At 36.7% G+C, this 19,306-nt stretch overlaps 2 protein-coding genes across 4 annotated transcripts; both read left to right on the top strand.

Moving 5' to 3' along the window:
- Positions 1–836: 836 nt before the first annotated feature.
- Positions 837–8,854, top strand: RB195_003979 (uncharacterized protein; the record flags this gene model as incomplete). The annotated part of the gene is made up of 15 exons (XM_013451469.2): positions 837–902; positions 966–1,044; positions 1,132–1,302; positions 3,136–3,296; positions 3,382–3,491; positions 4,416–4,497; positions 4,553–4,646; positions 6,093–6,164; positions 6,488–6,583; positions 6,927–7,024; positions 7,103–7,198; positions 7,263–7,418; positions 7,542–7,610; positions 8,570–8,677; positions 8,744–8,854. The coding sequence occupies 15 exons, from the start codon at positions 837–839 to the stop codon at positions 8,852–8,854; spliced, it is 1,569 nt and encodes a 522-aa protein (XP_013306923.2).
- Positions 8,855–9,938: 1,084 nt separating this feature from the next.
- On the top strand, positions 9,939–18,063 carry RB195_003978 (uncharacterized protein; the record flags this gene model as incomplete). Of its 3 annotated transcripts, XM_064201874.1 has the most annotated exons (7): positions 9,939–10,267; positions 14,622–14,724; positions 15,858–15,980; positions 16,050–16,118; positions 16,951–17,076; positions 17,154–17,289; positions 17,372–18,063. In XM_064201874.1, the coding sequence occupies 7 exons, from the start codon at positions 9,939–9,941 to the stop codon at positions 18,061–18,063; spliced, it is 1,578 nt and encodes a 525-aa protein (XP_064057755.1). The 3 variants fall into 3 exon arrangements, with proteins under 3 accessions (XP_064057755.1, XP_064057756.1, XP_013306924.2); XM_013451470.2 differs by lacking the exon at positions 9,939–10,267 and having other exon boundaries at positions 14,623–14,724; XM_064201875.1 differs by lacking the exons at positions 14,622–14,724; positions 15,858–15,980; positions 16,050–16,118; ... (1 more) ...; positions 17,154–17,289; positions 17,372–18,063 and having other exon boundaries at positions 9,969–10,271.
- Positions 18,064–19,306: the final 1,243 nt, after the last annotated feature.

Genomic DNA, 19,306 nt, shown 5'->3' with positions numbered 1-19,306 from the left:
GAACCGGTTTTCAACTGTTGACACCGCCCCTCCCACCAAAATTTCAGAATCGCCACCATCGAGGGGAGGCATTGTTTCATACACGAGTTCCATTCAGTGTTTTGTTATGAGCGCTATAACTCTGTGTGGGAAGCTTTCTTTCCATTTCATTCCCTTGTTTTCCTTCTATTTCTATTTTCTTTCTTTATTTTTCCACTCGTGTTTTGTTATGAGCGCTATAACTCTGTACGTCTGTACTCTACGTACGTTGAACTCATTCCCGACTGGAATCAGGAATTCAGGGAAGCATTTCCCAGAAGAATCGTACTCTACACTTTTTTCTCGTTCTTTGTCTCACCCTGTCTCATCATTCTTTTTTTCTCCCAAAGTTCTTTTATCTCCTTGTTTTCCTTCCATTTCATTTCCGTGTTTTTCTTCTATCACTATTTCCTTTATTTTTCTCACTCGTGCTTTGTTATGAGCGCTATAACTCCATGTATATAGTAGGCTAATATTACATTGTACTCATTCCTGACTGGAATCAGGAATTCACGGGAGGATTTCCCAGGGAAACCGCACGACCCTACTTCTTTTTATAACACGAGCGAGGAAGTAAAGAATAAATAAAGGAGATAAAGATTCCTCTGCTTCTCCCTAACTCAGCTCCTTTTTTAAATTTTTTCAGTCCCCTTCTTTCCCTTCTATTTCATACCCTTGTTTTCCTCCTATTTGCGTTCCTTTGTTAAATTTTCTTCCTCAAAAATTCTAATTTTTAATGGAAGCGATGCATATTCAATCACCTATCCACCGATTTCCTTCCAGGAAGACAAGCTCGAATCGCTAACCTCCTCTAAACAATGGTTAAATCAATTAGAGATACTAAATTCGCACGGATTATAAGCGAAATTTTTAGAAATACACATGTTAGTTTCATAAATTCATCTCCTTCGTTTCTTCCCCTGTTTCATTTTTCATTAATTTTTCAGATAAATTTCATTATAACCTCTTGCCTTATACTTATCGCAACATATCTCGTTGTATTAGCAGCATTCGGTCGAAGTTTCAGTGAGTTTTTTTTTCTGAAATTTCTTTGTTGAATTTTTGTGGATTTTCCTTTTTTCTTGAAAAAAAACTAAAAAAAATCAATTTCAGTTCATCCATTCACTAGCGGTGAGCAATCAATAGTGGACGCCAGAAATGCTACCGCTTCAACCTCCGATATCTCAAGTCTCATAACCTCAGCGTTCTCATTATTCTTTTTATTAATTATTTCATTGTGTGTTGGACAATTATTTGACTACGTTTCACTACCGCCGTTGTTTGGTAAGTTGTACTTCGAAAAAAAAATATTCACTTGTAAAATTTCAAGCCTAAATAATAAAATAAAACTAGGAAAAAGTGAGAGATAATTATTTCTAATTTTTCTAACCTTTTCCTAAACTTCTAAATGGGAACCAGTAGAAATGAGCTACCGGTGGATCGCCCAAGTTTTTCCGAAGGATAATCTGTGACTCATCGGTGGTTCACGCTCTAAAATGCAACATTTTTTCTAGTTTCCATCGAAAGAATCAGCAATGTTCCTCGTTTTTCTCCTAAAACGATCCTTAATTGTGCAGCAACACATATGAACTCAAAAAATCGTGGTAATTTCACGAATAGTTTTATTATTTATTTCAATTATTTCCAGAAATCAAAATTGTGAATTCCCACCTAACGTTTCTAGCTGTAATTTTTCTCACAGACAGAATTTAAGGAAATTTTCCACGAGCTTATCTTTTGTTAGTCGTATAGCTCTCATTTATAAATTAATTTTTTCTGGAACTTACTGTCTTAAATTTTTCATTGCCAATAAGTGAGCTACGTTTAGGACACTTAGTAGGTTTTAGTGTTAGATATTCAAAAAAAAAAATTCAATGTACTATTCAAAATTTCAAACAATAATATTTCTCTCCGTTCTTTGAATAATTCACAATTTCTTACAAAATTCTTGGCTGCACTATTTTTGATTTCTCTTTCTTTCGCACGGAAGAAAATATTTTTTTGTTTAGCACGCGACTTCAACGGTTTTTCCTCAATCTTTGCTGGTTTATAATAATATATTTAGTATTTTCAATCGGCACAAGTTTATTTCTGTGCAAGAAAAAAATTATTCTCTTCTATGTATCAGTATTAGGCGTTAGAAAATTTGTGATTTATTTCAATTCTTATTTTAATCTATGGAGTAGAATTTATTAAAATTATTATCCTGATAACTAACATGTTCCCTTCTCGGATCTATATCTACATAGATTTGACCGTGATTTTTTTTCACAACACCTGCAGCATTTTTTTTATCTTCATTACATTCTTTGCAATATCCCTTCAATCCATAATTCTCGGGAGTCCGTTCTTTTTCGTAGTCCTTTACTCATTGCTAAGTTTGTAGCAAGAAATAAATGTGACGATAGATGAATATTGAAATTTAAGAAAAAAAACTAGAATTTTTTACCCATCATCTTTCCTTTCAAAGAAAAAATATTCCAAATTTTTCACATCGGTCAATTCCTCTCAGCTATTCTTTTTCGTAAAGAGTTCCCTTAGAAATCAGCACATTTTTTCTTCATCGATTTTTTTCCCGATTTGAACTGTGGATTTCGTATCAAAGACAATTTTACAGTGTAATATTTTCTTTAACACTATTTACTGCGTAGCACACGGAACAATGGAAATGTGCAGAGAATTTTCTTTTTTCTCTAGAAATTCAAAGTATTTTCCTGACTTTTATCCAATGAATTTTCTCAGGCATTCTATGCGTAATTGTTCTATAGAAGATTTTTATCAAAATTTTGAATTTATTTATTTGAAGTTAATTTGAAAATTTGTTTATCAAAATAAATCGAAGATCCAGAATTCACTGAATTCTATGAAGATACATACAAGCTTTTTTTGTTTTTTTTTTGGGAAAGATCTTGCGCAAACTATGAAGCAGATCAAGTTTTATGTCTGAGGATTACAATTTTCTTTTGAAAAATTATAATTGTGGATAACAAAGATAAATAAACTCAATATCTTTGAATGACGTTTCAGCAAAAAGCAAGTAGCTATTAAAGTGCTAAGATTGACTTAATTGGCATGAGGCCAATAATGGATGATCCACCATTCAGGAACCAATTATAGGTTGCTTGTTGGTGGGTTTATTGGTGAAAAATATCGCTGTCTTTCACGAAATGTTCTACGTGAATCCAAAATGGGAATGGTGTATACGGACACTTGCGCTTACCGTAATCCTTGTACGTTGTGGCATAGGACTCAGTTGGGATTACCTGAAAGAGGCTATGGTTAGTGGAAAAACATTGTTTGCTGTTGAACGAAGAAAATTTCTCACTGATGAATCCTCCGAGTCTAAAAATCCTCATAATTTAGGTGGTCACGCTCAGCCTTGGCATCATAACAGCCGCTATAGAAAGCGCTGCTATCGCCCTTGCTGCTATTTTTATTTTTGGATGGTCCGTTTCGATGGCGTTGATTTGTGGGTAAGTTCAGGAGGTTCTTTTTTCCCCTTAGGATATCCAGATATAGAGCCAAGATGTGTAGAATTAACGCCAATTAACCACGCTTACTACATATCTATTTACTTGTGGAAAACAAATATGTCAGGAGTTAAAAATATGTAGAAATTTAAAACAATGCCTCTCTTCCCGTTTATTCCCATGTTATTTTTAAAAGGTTTACCATTGACAAAACCTTTTCTTTTAATTGTGTTCTCCTCTTTTTTTTTTGTTTTTCTCACACGCCCCGCCCTTTTTCTTGTTATTTTCCTCTTTTCAGAACCCTACTCAAGTTTAAATTCCGCTCATTCTTCGAAAATCCTAGCTTTCCCCCCCCCCCAAAAAAAAAATAGAAAGCGACGAAGTGGAACATACTGTAAGCAAAATATCGATGCTGAGGGACCTTATTTTGAAAAGCCCTTTAAATATCTAAATAAACAATGAAAAAAATAAGTTGCAGCGGAAACGAATCAAGAAACCTGAACTTTTAAATGGTTATTGCACGGTCTACGTGTTCCCCACATAAAATAACCTGACCAGCTGAAAATTTGGATGCTTTCCTTTGCATCTCGGTCTCTACCAACTGATTTCTACCAACCAACAACTGCAGATGATTTACGCTTATCGCAAAAGTTGGGCCGAACCGGGATTCGAACCCGGGACCTCTCGCACCCGAAGCGAGAATCATACCCCTAGACCATCCGGCCGCACTCATGTTGATTTGCTCACATTTTCAGAATTTCTTTCTCTTAGTATCCTCCAAGCTTAACGTCTTTACAGTAATAATCACTATAAGTAGGAGCATCCGTTCACTAAATCTTATCGCTGATGGTTTCCAGAGAATTTGCGAAATTATGGATTCAAACTGAGGCGCCGAGGAGGTTCTGTGAGCGTAGAGCTTTTTTTCAGATTCATATTGACCGCTGTTTCACCGGCCGTTACTGTTCCTACTATGCTTGACCTACAGAGCCAAGGACTGGGGACAAGAAAAGTTAGTTGGACACCTCATTCCCGTACTGCGTACTGTATGAGAACTGTGGATTTAGGGCATCCCAACATTAGTCCTGGCTTCAGCTACTCTTGATAACATTTTCTGCATAACAGCATTCTCAGCTGCTGTTTCAATAGTATCCGCAACAGGTGAGCAGCTGTTGTACCTTGGAATAATACCTTGGAATTTTCCTAAGATTTTTAATTATTTGATTATTGTGCAGAAAAAGAAATGAATGGGAGCATGCGGCTCCATTCTCTGGATCTAAAACTTCTACAACCATTATTGGTAGTTACTAAAACGTCAAAAAAAGCCCCTATATAAGTCCACTTACATTTACAAGGCCGATTGTACAGTATTACGCTTAAGGGCATACCCCACGAACCTGACGTGGTGTGGATTTCCAAGGGTCAAAGACTACACGAGGCCTAAATTGCGAAAACGAGTGGGATCTCGTTCATCTCTCCCTGCATCACTGTAAACAGGTGGTTTCAGAATCCAGCTCCTTACGACGTCCTCTATTCCAACCACACCACCCTTATGCCCCGCCCCCGCCTGCGATTCGTCGAATGAAATGAGTTGCCACTTCTGGGCGTTCTAATGGATTTTGAGATAAATAGAAATTGCTATAGAGGACGTCGTAAGGAACCGGATTCTGAAGCTGTCTGTCTACAGTGATGCAGGGAGAGATGAACGAGATCCAACCCGTCTTCGCAATCTACGCGCCCGTATAGTGTGTTTGGCCCTCGAAAATCCATACCACGCCAGATTCCGTCAGATTCGTGGGGTGATGCCTTTAAGTCAATTCAGTTCCTCGCACTTCTGGTAAAAGAACTAATATAAGAATTATTTAAAAAAAACAAACTATTAAAAATTAGAAATATAATTCGATAATTATTGAAAATTAAATTATTATCAGAACAAAGCTACCGATTTTATAGGTCGATTGACCACGTAAGTCGTTGTAAGCCATAAAATAATAATAAATGAAAGGGTACAATTAAAAATTAAATAAAGATAACGACGAAAACATAATAATAATAAGAATTAGTTATAAATTAATGAATGAAAAATAATGAGATTAATAAAACAAGGATAAAGTGAACGTTTGCTGAACCTATACACTTTTGAATTAGAAATGAATGAAATTCCATAGTAGGCTCGATAAACGTGGTACAATTTATTTTTTTTTCCCTTCATCGTTCTCGTGTCCTAATTGCACTAATAACGTGATAATATTATATAATATACGTAAATGTAATAAATAAAATAAAAATAAAATGAAATAATAAAATAAAATATCCTTAACAAAAAAAACGCGAAATATCCTTAACATTGCCGTGTATTGGGTTGACAGTAACTCCATTTAATCAATATAGGCCTCAGCGGGTTAAAATCCTGTTTAAAGCGGTACATGACTGGGAAATGAGGTGTTTTAGTTCCAATTTTTCTCCTAAATAGTCCTGTACGTTCAAAATGTCCATCTAATTTCCGTTTCCGTTTCCACTTTGTACAGTCGCTAAGAAAAGTTGTCGTTAAAATGTTCTGGAAATGTGAAGAATCCATAAAACTAAATAAAATGTGAATGTGTTTAGAGCCAATTGGTGAAGTTATTGCGGTGACCGTAGCACAACTAATTATTGGTGCGATAATTGGACTAATTATGGGTGAGTTCAGTTTTTTTTTTGCAAAAGTAGTTTACAAAGACAAATTTCTGTAAAAGCACTGCGGTTGGAGAATTTCCTCCGTTCGCATTTTCCTCTTCTCCTCTTCTGGTTAATCAGTTCTTCTCCTTTTTGATAATCAGCTTGTAATTTCCGATATGAGTTAGAAGAAAGCTTCGTACGAGTTATATGCGTCAACCAATCACATGCACTCACGTGCACCGCCCCTTCTCGCTGATTCGCTCTACATATTTTCTCCTTAATTTTCACTAATAGTCTTTTTAAAGGCATATAGCAATTTTTTCTTGATTTTCTCTGACGATCAGGCTGGCTACTATGGTGGTTCCCGATTTCCTACGTTGAGAACAGCTCAGTTAGTCGTACCCTTCTGTTCGCCACAGTCCCTTCAGCTTGTGTTCTTGGTAAGTTGTTGCGTTGTTCACAGTAAAATTCTGGAAAATTCCAAAAACTCCAGAATACCATGGATTTATGAAAAAGTTGACGAGAGATTTCTTTCTGCAATACAGATTAATTTTTTTTTAACTGCTAGGAAGAATTTAGCGACAGGTTAGGCTGGTAGGCCCGGCCTAGCAGGTTTTGGCACACCCAACAGAAAATTTTCGTGAAATTTTCTGAATTGCTAAGTTGGATTTCTGGACTTTTTGGAATTTTTCAAATAAAATTGATCTCTTAATTTCATTTTTAATTATAATTTTTAATACATGTAAATTGTAGCGATTCTTCAGCGATTTAGGTTTTCTTTAGGCGGCAACGTCCTTGGATTTCCCAGTGGTGGAATTATTGCAGCGGTCCTAATATGTTTCATAGCAAGCAACCGATGGAAAATTGACAATGACGACAAGGTATTACATTTATCTGGAGGGAAATTCTGGAAAAAAAAAGGATAATTGAAAATTAGAATTTAGAAATTATTTTTTTAGATCATCTATGAAGAGAAAGCGTTTGCTCTCCTATGGAATCTCTTCTTTATGCCGTTACTGTTCGCGTTGATTGGCATGAAACTCGATTTTTCTACAGTAAGACTGTAACGTGTGTGTTGAGATGAGATTCATTCCCCGTAGCCAATGGTGTGATTTTCAGATGACTTGGACTACGGTATTGACTGGATGTGCATTAATTGGGATCGGAGCTTTGTTCAGATTCTTCTCGGGAATCGTCTTCTCATGTTGCTCCGATTTTAACATTAAAGAGCAACTCGTTATTGCTCTATCGTTAATCCCAAAAGCTACAGTTCAGGTGTGATGTGTTCAGTTCCACCATATTTTTTTTCGCATTTTTTTTTAATTTCAACGTAGATGTATTTAATTTTTAGAAAACATTGAAGTTTCCTCCTTTCCTTCCTCAGAATAAAAGTTTTAGGCTGCACTAGCACCTACAATCACTGCTTTGGCTATTAGCTTACCTGATCTACAACAGGAAGCGCATACGGTAAGTCTCAAGAGTATCATCAAATACTTTTTTCTGAAGTTTCTTTTCTGGATTTTTTATACTAGGATGGCAAAAAACTTTTTTACTATTTCTACAAATTATTCCGTGATACACATACAATTTAAATATAATAAGCAATGTATTTCCAAATTTTTTTTTTCGATTCTCTCCCGGGTCACGGTGGAAAATTTCACAAATTCTGGAAAAAAAACTTCATCAATTTAACAGTTATCGCTGTTTTTTGTTGAATTTTCCGATTCCTACGTGAAATACAGTAACCATCCATTTTGTGATAGCATTAATATACCTAAAAATAACCAGGAATAAAAACAATAATAAACATTACAATATTTAGTAACCGTTTTCTCTTTCTGGAACCAATATATGTAAGTTTCTATGCTGTGTACTGTAAGTGATATTCAATAGGTACTGGCTATTTAATTTTTTGAAGAAACTGAAAATATCGCAACAGCTGGAACCATCGTAAAATAAAAAAGGAATGAAAACAATAATTTCGAGAAAATATTTGGGAAAAAAACTAAATTTACGAGCAAGAATCTACGTTTATCGCTACGCGCTTTCGAATGGATCATCTTAGACAGAAAAAAAGAAGCTTGTCCTAAGCAGACAAAGTGTGTGCGTTGCGGCAGACGCGTCGCGGTTGCCCCCGTGAAGATAAGTCCCGGAGTTCCCTTTTATGAGATTTTCTGCGATGGAAAAATTGTAAACTCTCACGAATGTTCGTGATAAGACCTTATGCTATATTCATTATTTTAATTATTTTTCTATTAATTATTTATTATCCTATCTTAAGACCTCTTGTATCTTATAAATAGAATTAAATATGAATTTTTAAGCCGGAATTTTTAAATTTTGAATTTTGGTAATAATATGGTCGAACATTATTCCTCTATGTACTAGGGAACTAAGTAACAAGTACAATTACTGTATTACTTTAGGCAGTAACAGCATGTATACTAACGATTCTGATCACAGCTCCGTTAGGTCAATATATCCTATCCAAGACGTCACCAGTACTCCTCAGAAATACACGGATAGTCGGCATTGTAAGGAAATTTCTTTACATTTCAGCTAAATCAGCATCGAATTTCATTTAACCTCTTTTTTTCCAGGCGAAGAGCACATTAGAGGATATGGAATTTGGGAACAAAGGTATTAACGGTGTGGGAGCTACCGTAATCACAACTCAAATTGAAGAAAATGTTCGATTTCAAAGATTTTAAGAACCATAGAAATTCTATACGCTACGTATTGATCATTAAAGTTCAAAGATAATTTTTAATTGCTCATGATATTCTCGTTCTATTTTTTTATCGTTTCACATATTTGGTGCTTGTTTCTCTTCCTTTCTTTCATTTTTCTTTCTTCTTCGGTTTTTTTTTTCACCGCCGCCGCGAAACCTCTTCAATTGTCATAATTACGCTCATTCACTCACATCTCATTGAAGCTTATAGCTACATTTTTTTCTAGAGGTGAAATATTGTTGTTGAGATCGAATGATTTTGTATATAACGTTGAATGTTGCACTTCTTGTTCTAAACGCCCTATTACAATACATACGTAGTAAGTATTCTTAGAATTTTGTTTTAGAATACCAAAGAGTTATGTATATGATCGAATGAATGAATTTTACATGTGAAATGTGATTGGAAGCACCTCGAGATGGTGGATGTGGCTGAGGTGGAACGTCAACTTCCAGATTCTACCGAAAAATGTGGAAGAATCCACCAAAAACTTCTTTAGGGACTCTATTTCTGTCGTTTTCAAGTGCTATTTGCTCGGAATTAAAGCTGACCAGAAAGAAAGACAAGAGAGAACGTGAGGAATGAGGAAAGAAAGAGAGGAAGAAGGAGAGAGAGGAAGAAAGAGAGAAAAAGAGGGAGAAGAGGAAGGAAGGAAAACGAGAAAAACACGGTTTTTGAAGAAAAAAGTGTTAGCGGCTCGAGTCGCTTTTAAGGGTAATTTTAATGCTATTTTTGTTTCTATTTCCCCACACTTTCATTAAAAATTCTCGAGTATTGTCACATACATACTCCCATATTATAATAAATTCACCAAATAACAAAACCAAATAAAATGAAATCATGCGATGGGAACTATGATTATAAATTGATGTGATAATTATTAAGATAGTAATGAAATTCAAATAGTGTACATAAATAGTTATTCATAATGATGTATATATGTGCTCATGCTTTTCCATCACCGTCATCGGAGACTTGGGCAGCGCCAGCGACGGTTATGGAAAAGCTTGACTGCATGGAAAGAAAGCTGTTTAGATGACTGCTAGGCTACTTTTGGCCCCTGATGTGCCATAACGAAGAAATTTACTCGGAAATGGACATGGTGTACCTGCGGATGACAGATAGAAAACGTCAACATCTTCCCCGGACTTCTGATGTAGTCATGAAAAACCTTCTTCGCTTCTTTGGTCACGTTATGAGGAGAGCGTCTGATCGTCTTGTCCAAGTAGTCCTGAGGATGCTCCCAGATCCCAACTGGGAAAGGCCAACTGGTCGTAAAAGAAAGTTCTGGACGAAGGTGGTGAAGGAAAATCTGAGGACATTTGGCGTTGACTGGCAGTCGAGACGTGAAGTCGAGAAGTTCCGCCGCCTGTGTGGAATAGCGACGGATAGGTAGATTCTATGCAAAATCTAGCTGAAGATCGAACAGGATGGGCTCGGATATGAACAAAAACGACACACTCCGGCGAAGATGCGGATAGCCGCGTTAGGCCGTAATACCTACCCGCCGATTAAGTCAAGTTAAGTCAATGTGCCCACGGTTAACACGAACTGCACATGCGCATGTCGTCAGTATTTGCTCTCCTCTCAATGGCGATAAGAAAAACCTTAAAACGATGCATGAAAAAACGCTGGAAAGGAAAATTTATGAAATAAAATCACAAGATCCAGAAGCAGAACTCAACAAGAGTTCGCTAGTTCCTTTCCGTCCATAAAAATCAGCTAATTATGAACTATAACAAGAAAACTGTTACGACTAAACACCGATCAACCTGCGAGGAACATTTTTCGCAAACAACGACTTTTTCCCTTTAAAAATGACTACAATCTCTAGCGATAACAAATCCGCTAGGGATACGCCCGCGCGTTCTTCAATTCAGAATCGTCTGAGGTTTCCGCCAAACCGTGAGCGACATGCGGCGACGATCCGATGAGTCCGATTGTTCCTGTTTAATCCGTGAAAAATTGTGGAGATAGATAGAGCTCCTAAGGTAGCCATCTTTATTTTTCGCGAGTCGGAGTACTTTATTTGAGAAAAAAAAAACATTTTATGTGAAAAACATGTGAATAATGTTTTTATTCCGAGTCAAGGAGCCTACCAAAATAAAGTTCAAGGATATCGATTTTCTGTGTATTCTAAAAGCTTCTACTTCGCCAATTCCGGGGCTTTTCCAGCAGAAGAGTATGATTTCTGGAGAAATGGAGAAAACTAAACGTTTTGAAACTAAAACAAAACCCAGCAATAACAAGAAAAGAGGTGTGAAGTGCTTGAGAAACAAAAAGATTAATAAAAGAGGGAAGGAGGAGGTTATTCTATGTTTACAATGGTAAACCTTTTATTGTGAGAAATAAAGAACGAAAAGAAAAACAAATTTGAATTTCTAGTATTATCTCCTGATATCTTAGTGGTTCACAAGTACATACAAATGTAGTAGGAGTGGTTAATAGTACATATCCTCGAAATTGTATTAGGATATTTCATTGCTTAATGATTATTTGTTTTATCGGGAGCTAATTGGGATTTATTTTTGCTGAATGAAGAAATGAAGCGCAAATTTGCAAACTACCTACCTAATTACCTAATAATTTTTCAAATGGTATTAAGCAGGGCAGTTTTCATGGTTTTTGTTTAAGAGTTACGAATTCCCTCAGCCTCATATGAGTTAATATTCCTCTAAGCCATCCGTTCACACATTCCATAGGGACGATTCTTTCCACCCGACAATGGCAAATAAATGTGTGACAGGTAAGCTGCACTATTGCAAGGTATATGAAAAAAGAAAAAAGAGTTCCTGGCAATGAGACGAAAAAAATTCTTCCCTCCTTTATGACTACGCCCGCTCCCCTTGTCACTTCAACAATTTGCCAGCAGCCGGAAGAAACAGCTTTGTGGGGGATCCTTCCTCATCCGCTTTATTCCTCTGACACAAAGCCGCCCTGATTACCATTTGTTCCGAGCTCCGAAGAAATCCATCCGAAGAGAATTATCCAAGAACTTTGATTAGCTCAAATCTGAGCTGTGGTCGGGCTTTGAGCCGTAATCTTTGAATTTTGGGCGAAGGGCATCCGTTCGCTCTCTGAGCGATGCGCGCAAGTTGCTTAGTTTGTATACGGAGAACATAGTAATGACTGAACTTACTTTTTAAAAAAATAGATAAACAAAATTGAAACAAAAAACTACATTTCATTTTTTTAAGGGCAACTCGATTTAATTTTTTTCTTCCTACTTTTTCTTAATGGTCCATCTTTTTATCCACCACAGAATCGAAACTGCAGACCGCTTGCAACTGAGAGAATTCACTTCCTACTGAAAATACAGGCATTCAGTAGGATTATCTCCACGTTAACCATAATATCACTCGTTTCCTATAACAGTACTCATACGTATGTAATTTTTTATTTAATAAATAGAAAACAATGACATATATTTCGAGAAAAAATTCTATAAGCGAACTATACGTTCACTTCACGGTGTGACTCATCCGGACTGTCGTAATCCACACGTACTCGCTGCTCTTTCCTACTGGCTTTAATCCGATTATAAAATTAAAATGCAAACGGTGACCAGTCATTCTATGGCGAGAGTTAAATTATTTTCAGAGGACAAAGAAATTGTTGGATAGTAGAGAATAGCTAACAAAAAGCATCAGAGTAATGCTCTTCAAACATCTTACGGCGGTATTTTGTAGCCACGTCGATCAATAGTTATGAAAGTTCCATGGAACTCCGTGTATCGTTTTTTTTGGGCCAGATCTCATATCATGCACATAAATCACTTGTTCAGACAGTTTAGTCCTTCCTGGTTTTCCTGGATAAAACCCCTGTTAGCTAGTAGGTCCTTGAAATGAAAAGAAAAATTCACTTGAACACCCACATTAAAGTTCCTATCTTCTACTAGGGGTCAGTGCATTGAAAATTCCGTGGTTTTACGGAATTTTATTCGTGGCCTAACCTCTCGACAGCTTCGTTTTTGTCGAAGACGTGGCATCTTGTGAAACTCTTAGACTTAAAGATTGAGAAGTCATTGGTTAAATTCAGGAAGACGAATGTTTCAGTGCGAACAGAATTTTCCCAGAGAACAAATTGCTTCCAGAACTAGCTGAAAAACTCATAAATGGGAGTAAAGCCATGAATTACAAAAGGAAAATTACAGTTTCACTTGAAAACGAAGATACACGCTGATGGTACAGCGTGCCACAGGAAATTAATCGAAATTTGTTACTTTTGCTTACCTCATAACAATGAGAACATACTTAGACGGATGAACTAGTAAATAAAAAAAATATCTCGTAACCGAGAGTTTTTTTGCCTGAAAATACCCGTCAGCATGTCATAGAAAATAACAAAAAGTGGCAGATTTTATAAAAATTTCCAAAAATTTTCCCTTAATTTTGTAGAGCAAATTTTGCACATTCACATGGCCATTTATGCAGAATTTAACCGGTTATTCTCCTGCTACAGAGAAAGGTGGAAAATTCCCACGCATGCGAGATTCATTCCCACGTCCAGTGGGTCATAATAGAACAACGGTTCCCAGGATTTTTACAATCTGACTCTTTAAATCATAGAAAATAGGAAGTGCCCATCGAACAGTTTATTTTGTAGTTCTCTTGGAAGTCATAAAATTCTATTAATAAATCTCTGCGGAGGTATATCAAGCGAAATAATTCTTTTACTTTCGTTACCGTCTATCTGTTGTCAACTGTTGAACTGTCGAAAGAATCAAAGTACTAAAAAAAAAGTGAAAAAAAAGTAAAGTAAAGTAGTATCAAGGATTGTAAGGGGACTTTCTCACCCCAAAGCCAAAGTCGTGGAAATCTTGAATTCCTGGGCACTTTTTTTAAAGTGAAATAAGAACAACTCGAAGATATTGTAGGAAAATTACACTTGATAAAAATGAGGTTCAGGACAGATGTAGTGAAATAATTAATAAACAAAATCAAGCAATTTACTTTTCCTGGCATTTCACCAAAACTTCGACGATTTACAAAAATACCATTTCACAAAGTAATTTTAGTCATTGACAATGGCGATTGAACGAAACGAGTGGAGAAGATCCTGGGCGCCGCACTTTCGATGAAGACGGGTCATCTAAGTATATCTGAGTAAGTAAATTTTTCGTCATAATGTTATTCGAAGTAATAAAATGAGAATATTTTAAATGATTTAAATGTTATCCGTTGGAATATAATTGCGTACGCCTATTGTTTAGGTTTTCTCTTTAGTTTGGGTCGAAATGTACAACAACAAAAAACAACAACAACAACAACGACAGTAACAACAACTAACGCTGACTACAAACGTAAATTTTTTCCACCGCTTTTTTTTTTTGGGGGGGGAGAGAAGGGAATTTTAATAAGGAGCATATTTCGGTAGCAATTTGACAACGATTATCTGAGAATATCTTTCCTCTTCCAAACAGTTAAGTGAATTAAGAAAAACGACTAGGATTTCAGCGGATATACCGTCGAGCAATTACAAAATCTGTGTACAGTAATGTATTGTGTCATTTGACGACCTCACAAAGAATTAAAAGTCACATGCACGCAATCATTTGCACATTCCCCGTTGTCACTTTTCACACTGAATTCTTCACACCGGCGAACACCTGAATAAAGATAAATTTTTGAATAAAATAGCAATAGGGGACACGTAATCCGTTTTCAAACTCATATAATCCCACCTCGCTTCGAGTTATCATCCATACGTTGCTTTGAATTTTAATTTATTATTTCTATCCTTATAGGATGAAGATTCTAGTATTTCTACTGTCCGTAAGCTCTACGTTGGCTCATCGCCACCACGGCTACAACCATGGTTTCGGCGCCGGTTACACACCCGATTACCCGGTTAGTTTTACTTTCTTGGAAGTGCAGTGCCTCGAAAGGCAATCCATAGTCGGATCAGAACGACATGAAACACGGTTCAGTTGTGTAAGCGGCTGCACTGGAAGCGATTCCGGGGAGCGTAGCGGTTAGGATCGATGGGGGACCCTTGCTAACAATATTCTTCGCTCTAACTGCCGATGGTCCCATCACGATTCCACCCGACCGCGCCGCTTCGAACTCAGCCGCCTACACAACTGCACCGTGTTTCAAGTCGCTATCCCCTACGACATCCTAATGGCCCCAAAACTGAAGAGAATCAAAAAATATTTATTTATTTTTATTCAACTTCATTTTTATCATTTTGTTCTAAGTTCTGTTTTCCTGTTTTTTTTTAATTATATTTTTTTTCGGGATCATCTTATTAACTCTGAATAGTCAGGAATGGAGTTTTTATTGTATTAAACATAGTAAATGTTATGCGTCTCCATTCCAAAGTAATTATGTTCCTATTTCCAGAATAATTGGTAATTAAGAAGTACGGAGTGTTAATAATAGTTTTTGTATCAATGATCAACTAGAAACAAATAAATTTGCATTGATAATAATATAGTTATTAAAAAAGTATAGTAGTCTGTAATATAGTATATAAATGTGTATCTAATTCTAATAATTAAATAATTCATTTTCCTAGCATTAAACAGCTTCATTTTCGTGTGTTACGGATAAAATTGAGATTTCTCGAGGAAACCACTGATTTGCGAAAGAAGGAAATTTTAAATTTAATAAGTTTAAGGACATTTTTGCTTATTCACTTGGTTTTTGAGTAAATTTTTCGCGCATACAAGATTTATGTAATAGGTGGTCCCATAAGTTTCTTTCCATGGTCCTTAGCATTTTTATCCACCGAAATCTGAGTCCTAGCTAAATAGAATCAACAATCGATCAGATCGATATGTGAAGAATTAAAGAATCAACGAACGATTGATCAGATATTGAACTGTTCTGATGGCTAATTTGTTGAAATATTGAAATATATCCGTTGTTCACTAAAAAAAAAGATGGAAAATACCAGAAAGGTTGGAAGGAAACTTAAACGACTACCTAAAAATTAACACTATTAACGACTTATTAATAAAATTAACAAATTACTTAAGAAAAACAATTTCAACAACTTCAACTCCAACAATGGTAACGGCTACACCACCGAATACGATACAACAACATTCCTGAACAGAGCCTCACCGCAAGCGATGTATGAATACAGACGAATCACAGAGGTGAACATGTGGAATTCAGCACTTCAATTTAAAAGAAAAACTAAAATTAGAGAAAACCAGCTGTTCCAGAACACCTCTCAATCGTTCGAGAAAATGGAGGCAGAACTGCGAAATTGGGCCAAGAATTATGGATTAGAGGTGAGTTCCCGTTGAGTGTCGATGGTCCCCGTAGCTGCTATGGTTTAAAGCGCTGCAGTCCGCTAAAAGTTGGTACAATTATTCATGAAACAGCTAGAAACATCGCCGCCGGGAAACATTGATTTTTCCAAAGGTTCACATTATTCTTGGGTACATTTATTGATTAGCTAAACGGCTGTATTTCTGTTAGGAAAATTTTAAAAAAAAGTTGACGCTCATACGCTCACGAATTAAAATTAAAAAATTAAAATATGCATTGAAAGCAGCGTTTCCTATGGTGCAGAAACCTCAAGGAAAGGGTAGAATCGGTTTGTAGATCATGGAAACAAGCGTAGCTCATAACTTCTTCCTAATCATCGCAAAAAAACGGCTTGGAATAGATCTTTTTTAAGGACGATTCCAGTTGCAACGCGCCACCTTCGTCCACGTGCCGCACGTGCGCTAAAGATTACTAAGGTCTCCTTACCGGACCTATACCTATATTCAAGTAAGACCAACGAGTAGGCTGCTAAGTGGACCGGAACGGAACGTGTACATAGAGGAGCGTCCTAACGTGCATCGTAGGAATTTAAGCGGTTCCCACGCCGTTTTTCATTACTATTAGGGAGAGATGTGCGGGCACACGCCCGTGTCCGTAATCTACAACCCGAACTCTACGTTTTCCGTGCGATTTCCTTAGTACGGGACGTTTCGTAGTTCGACGTCTTTAATTTTAAATCGAAATATTTCAACTGAGCTGTATCAAAATCGTTTACTTGTTCTATTTTTCTTTTTTTACGGTTTTAGATTAATTTGTTACCATTAACATTTCAATGAAGAGCGACAGCTTCAGAAAGAGTACAGTTACTACAAGGAAGCCACTGAAAATAGAGTGGACACGTTCTTTACCTCCGTTAAAAAATTAGTGAGCAAACTGGATCAATTCTTCACCAAATTCAAAAACGTCAGGGATAGAAAGGTAAATTTACAGTTGTGAAGTGTTTTTCCCTGAGCCAACTCTTTAAGAATAGAAATATTCTACATTTTTTTTTGTAGACGAACTCAATTGAAGACATGAACAAAGCTGTACGTGATCTGTTCTATGATATGAATCCTGAGCAGCAGATGGTGGTCAACTTTATCATCAACACATATCATTATCCAAGAAGCCAATTACCGTGTGGTGGTGGCAGTACGAATTGTTTTTGTTTTGTTTTGTTTTTTTTTTTGCTCTCCTCATATGCTCCCTACTGCAATAGTTTGAATTTTTCCAGAATTTGGACCCGGATGGAACCCAAACAATAATGGACATCCGTTCGGACATGACAAATTCCCCGGAAACGGTCACGGATACTCTGGCAATAATGACGGACGTTTTCCAAATAACGGCGGCAACGGTGGATTTCCGTGGAACCATGGGGGATATCCTGGTAAAAACGATGGCGGCTTCCCAGGTCATAATGGAGGCCACTTCGGCGGCAGTGGTGAATTTCCAGGAAACAGTGGAGGATATCCTGGTAAAAATGATGGCAGTTTCCCCGGTTATAATGGAGGCCATCAAGGCGGCAACGGTGGATTTCCCTGGAACGATGGAGGAAACCCCGATAAGAACGATGGCGGCTTCCCAGGTCATAATGGAGGCCACCTAGGTGGTAGTGGTGGATTCCCAGAGAACAGTGGAGAATATCCTGGTAAAAATGATGACAGCTTCCCAGGTCATAACGGAGGCTACCCAAACGGCAACAGTGGCTCACATCCGTGGAACAGTGGAGGATATCCCGAAGGGAACAAAAACTTCCCAGATCACAATGGAGGACATCCATGGGGCAGTGGAGGAAACACTGATGAGAACGGATTTCCCTCAAATCACAATGGAAGACGTACGGGAGACCAAGAATCGATATCGACCTCCGACGACCGTAAAAGAGATCGCACGCCAAGTTTCGGGAATGCGTACCTTCAATGAAGAGAACGGAACGTTATAGTTGAACGGCATATTTTTTATGTTATTTGGTAAAAATATGAAAGTTCAATCCTAGATTTCATCAATAAAGATCTTTGGGATGAGGTAAAACTTGGCTTGTGTTTTTTAAATTATAGTTTTACACATACCCAAATCAAATACGTAATAAAATATAATAATTTAGAAAAACCCACCGGATATTAAAACTGAAATCAACGTTTATTTATATTTTACACTATTCGCATTTGCATTTGATATTCATATTTTTTATTTCTTCAAAATTTCTATTTACATTCATTTATTTATATTTATTTATATCATTTATTTATATTTATTTTACATTAACATTTATATTCTATATTTTACACTTTATATTTTATATGTTACATTTTATATTTATATCCGTACTTTACTTCATTCCTTACATGGTTATGCGTGTGTACAAGGAACAAATAAGACAAAAATAGACTACAAAATATAAGCAGTAGAACATACATGCATTACTGAATTACTACAAAAATTTACTACAAAAAAAACCTATATGCAAGGAATGCTGAACAGAAATGGGGAAAAAGCAGGAAGAAAACATACGTCACAATAGGCATTTAGTTTGTTCATATGGATTTACAGTCACCGGGAGTTTTGCGCGCGTTCATCGGCAACAAAGGGCACAGGTCCTTTTTTTTGCTTTATGAATCCTCTCTCTCTCTACCGTTCACTTTGTTTCAGTCAATTTTCCTTTTTTTCACAGTTGTCTGTTCAAACTTAGCTGCTGCAGCCCAGTCAACACGAAGATTAGGACCATCTTGCTTTATACAGAGTGCGTCATAAATATGATCACTCGATAAAAGGCAAATTATTTGATATTGATCAGGAAACACCAAAGCTTCGATAATAATTTATTAATAATTGGAAAGTCCGACTTTCAATGAACCTCGGCACAGTTGGATGTCGTATTGATTTTGATGAGCTGTACACGAAGTAGTTAAATAATTTTATTGGTCAACGTTTCGGCAGAATCGCCTTCTTCAGAACCTGAAATGGGCGATTCAATTTACAATTTAAAGGCATCACCCCACGAATCTGAGGTGGTGCAGATTTCAGGTGGAGTATTCGTATACGGGATGGGAGACTACGGAGAGGGAGGTGATTCCGTCCATTTCTCGCTAATTGCCGTAAAAAACGGCCCAGAAGATGCGGCGCCGCACAAGACTGGCGCGCTCCAATCGAACCTCTTGTACAAAAT

This window comes from Necator americanus, chromosome IV, assembly GCF_031761385.1.
Source record: "Necator americanus strain Aroian chromosome IV, whole genome shotgun sequence".
NCBI lineage: Eukaryota > Metazoa > Nematoda > Chromadorea > Rhabditida > Ancylostomatidae > Necator > Necator americanus.
This window is presented reverse-complemented; position numbering and strand designations above follow the sequence as displayed.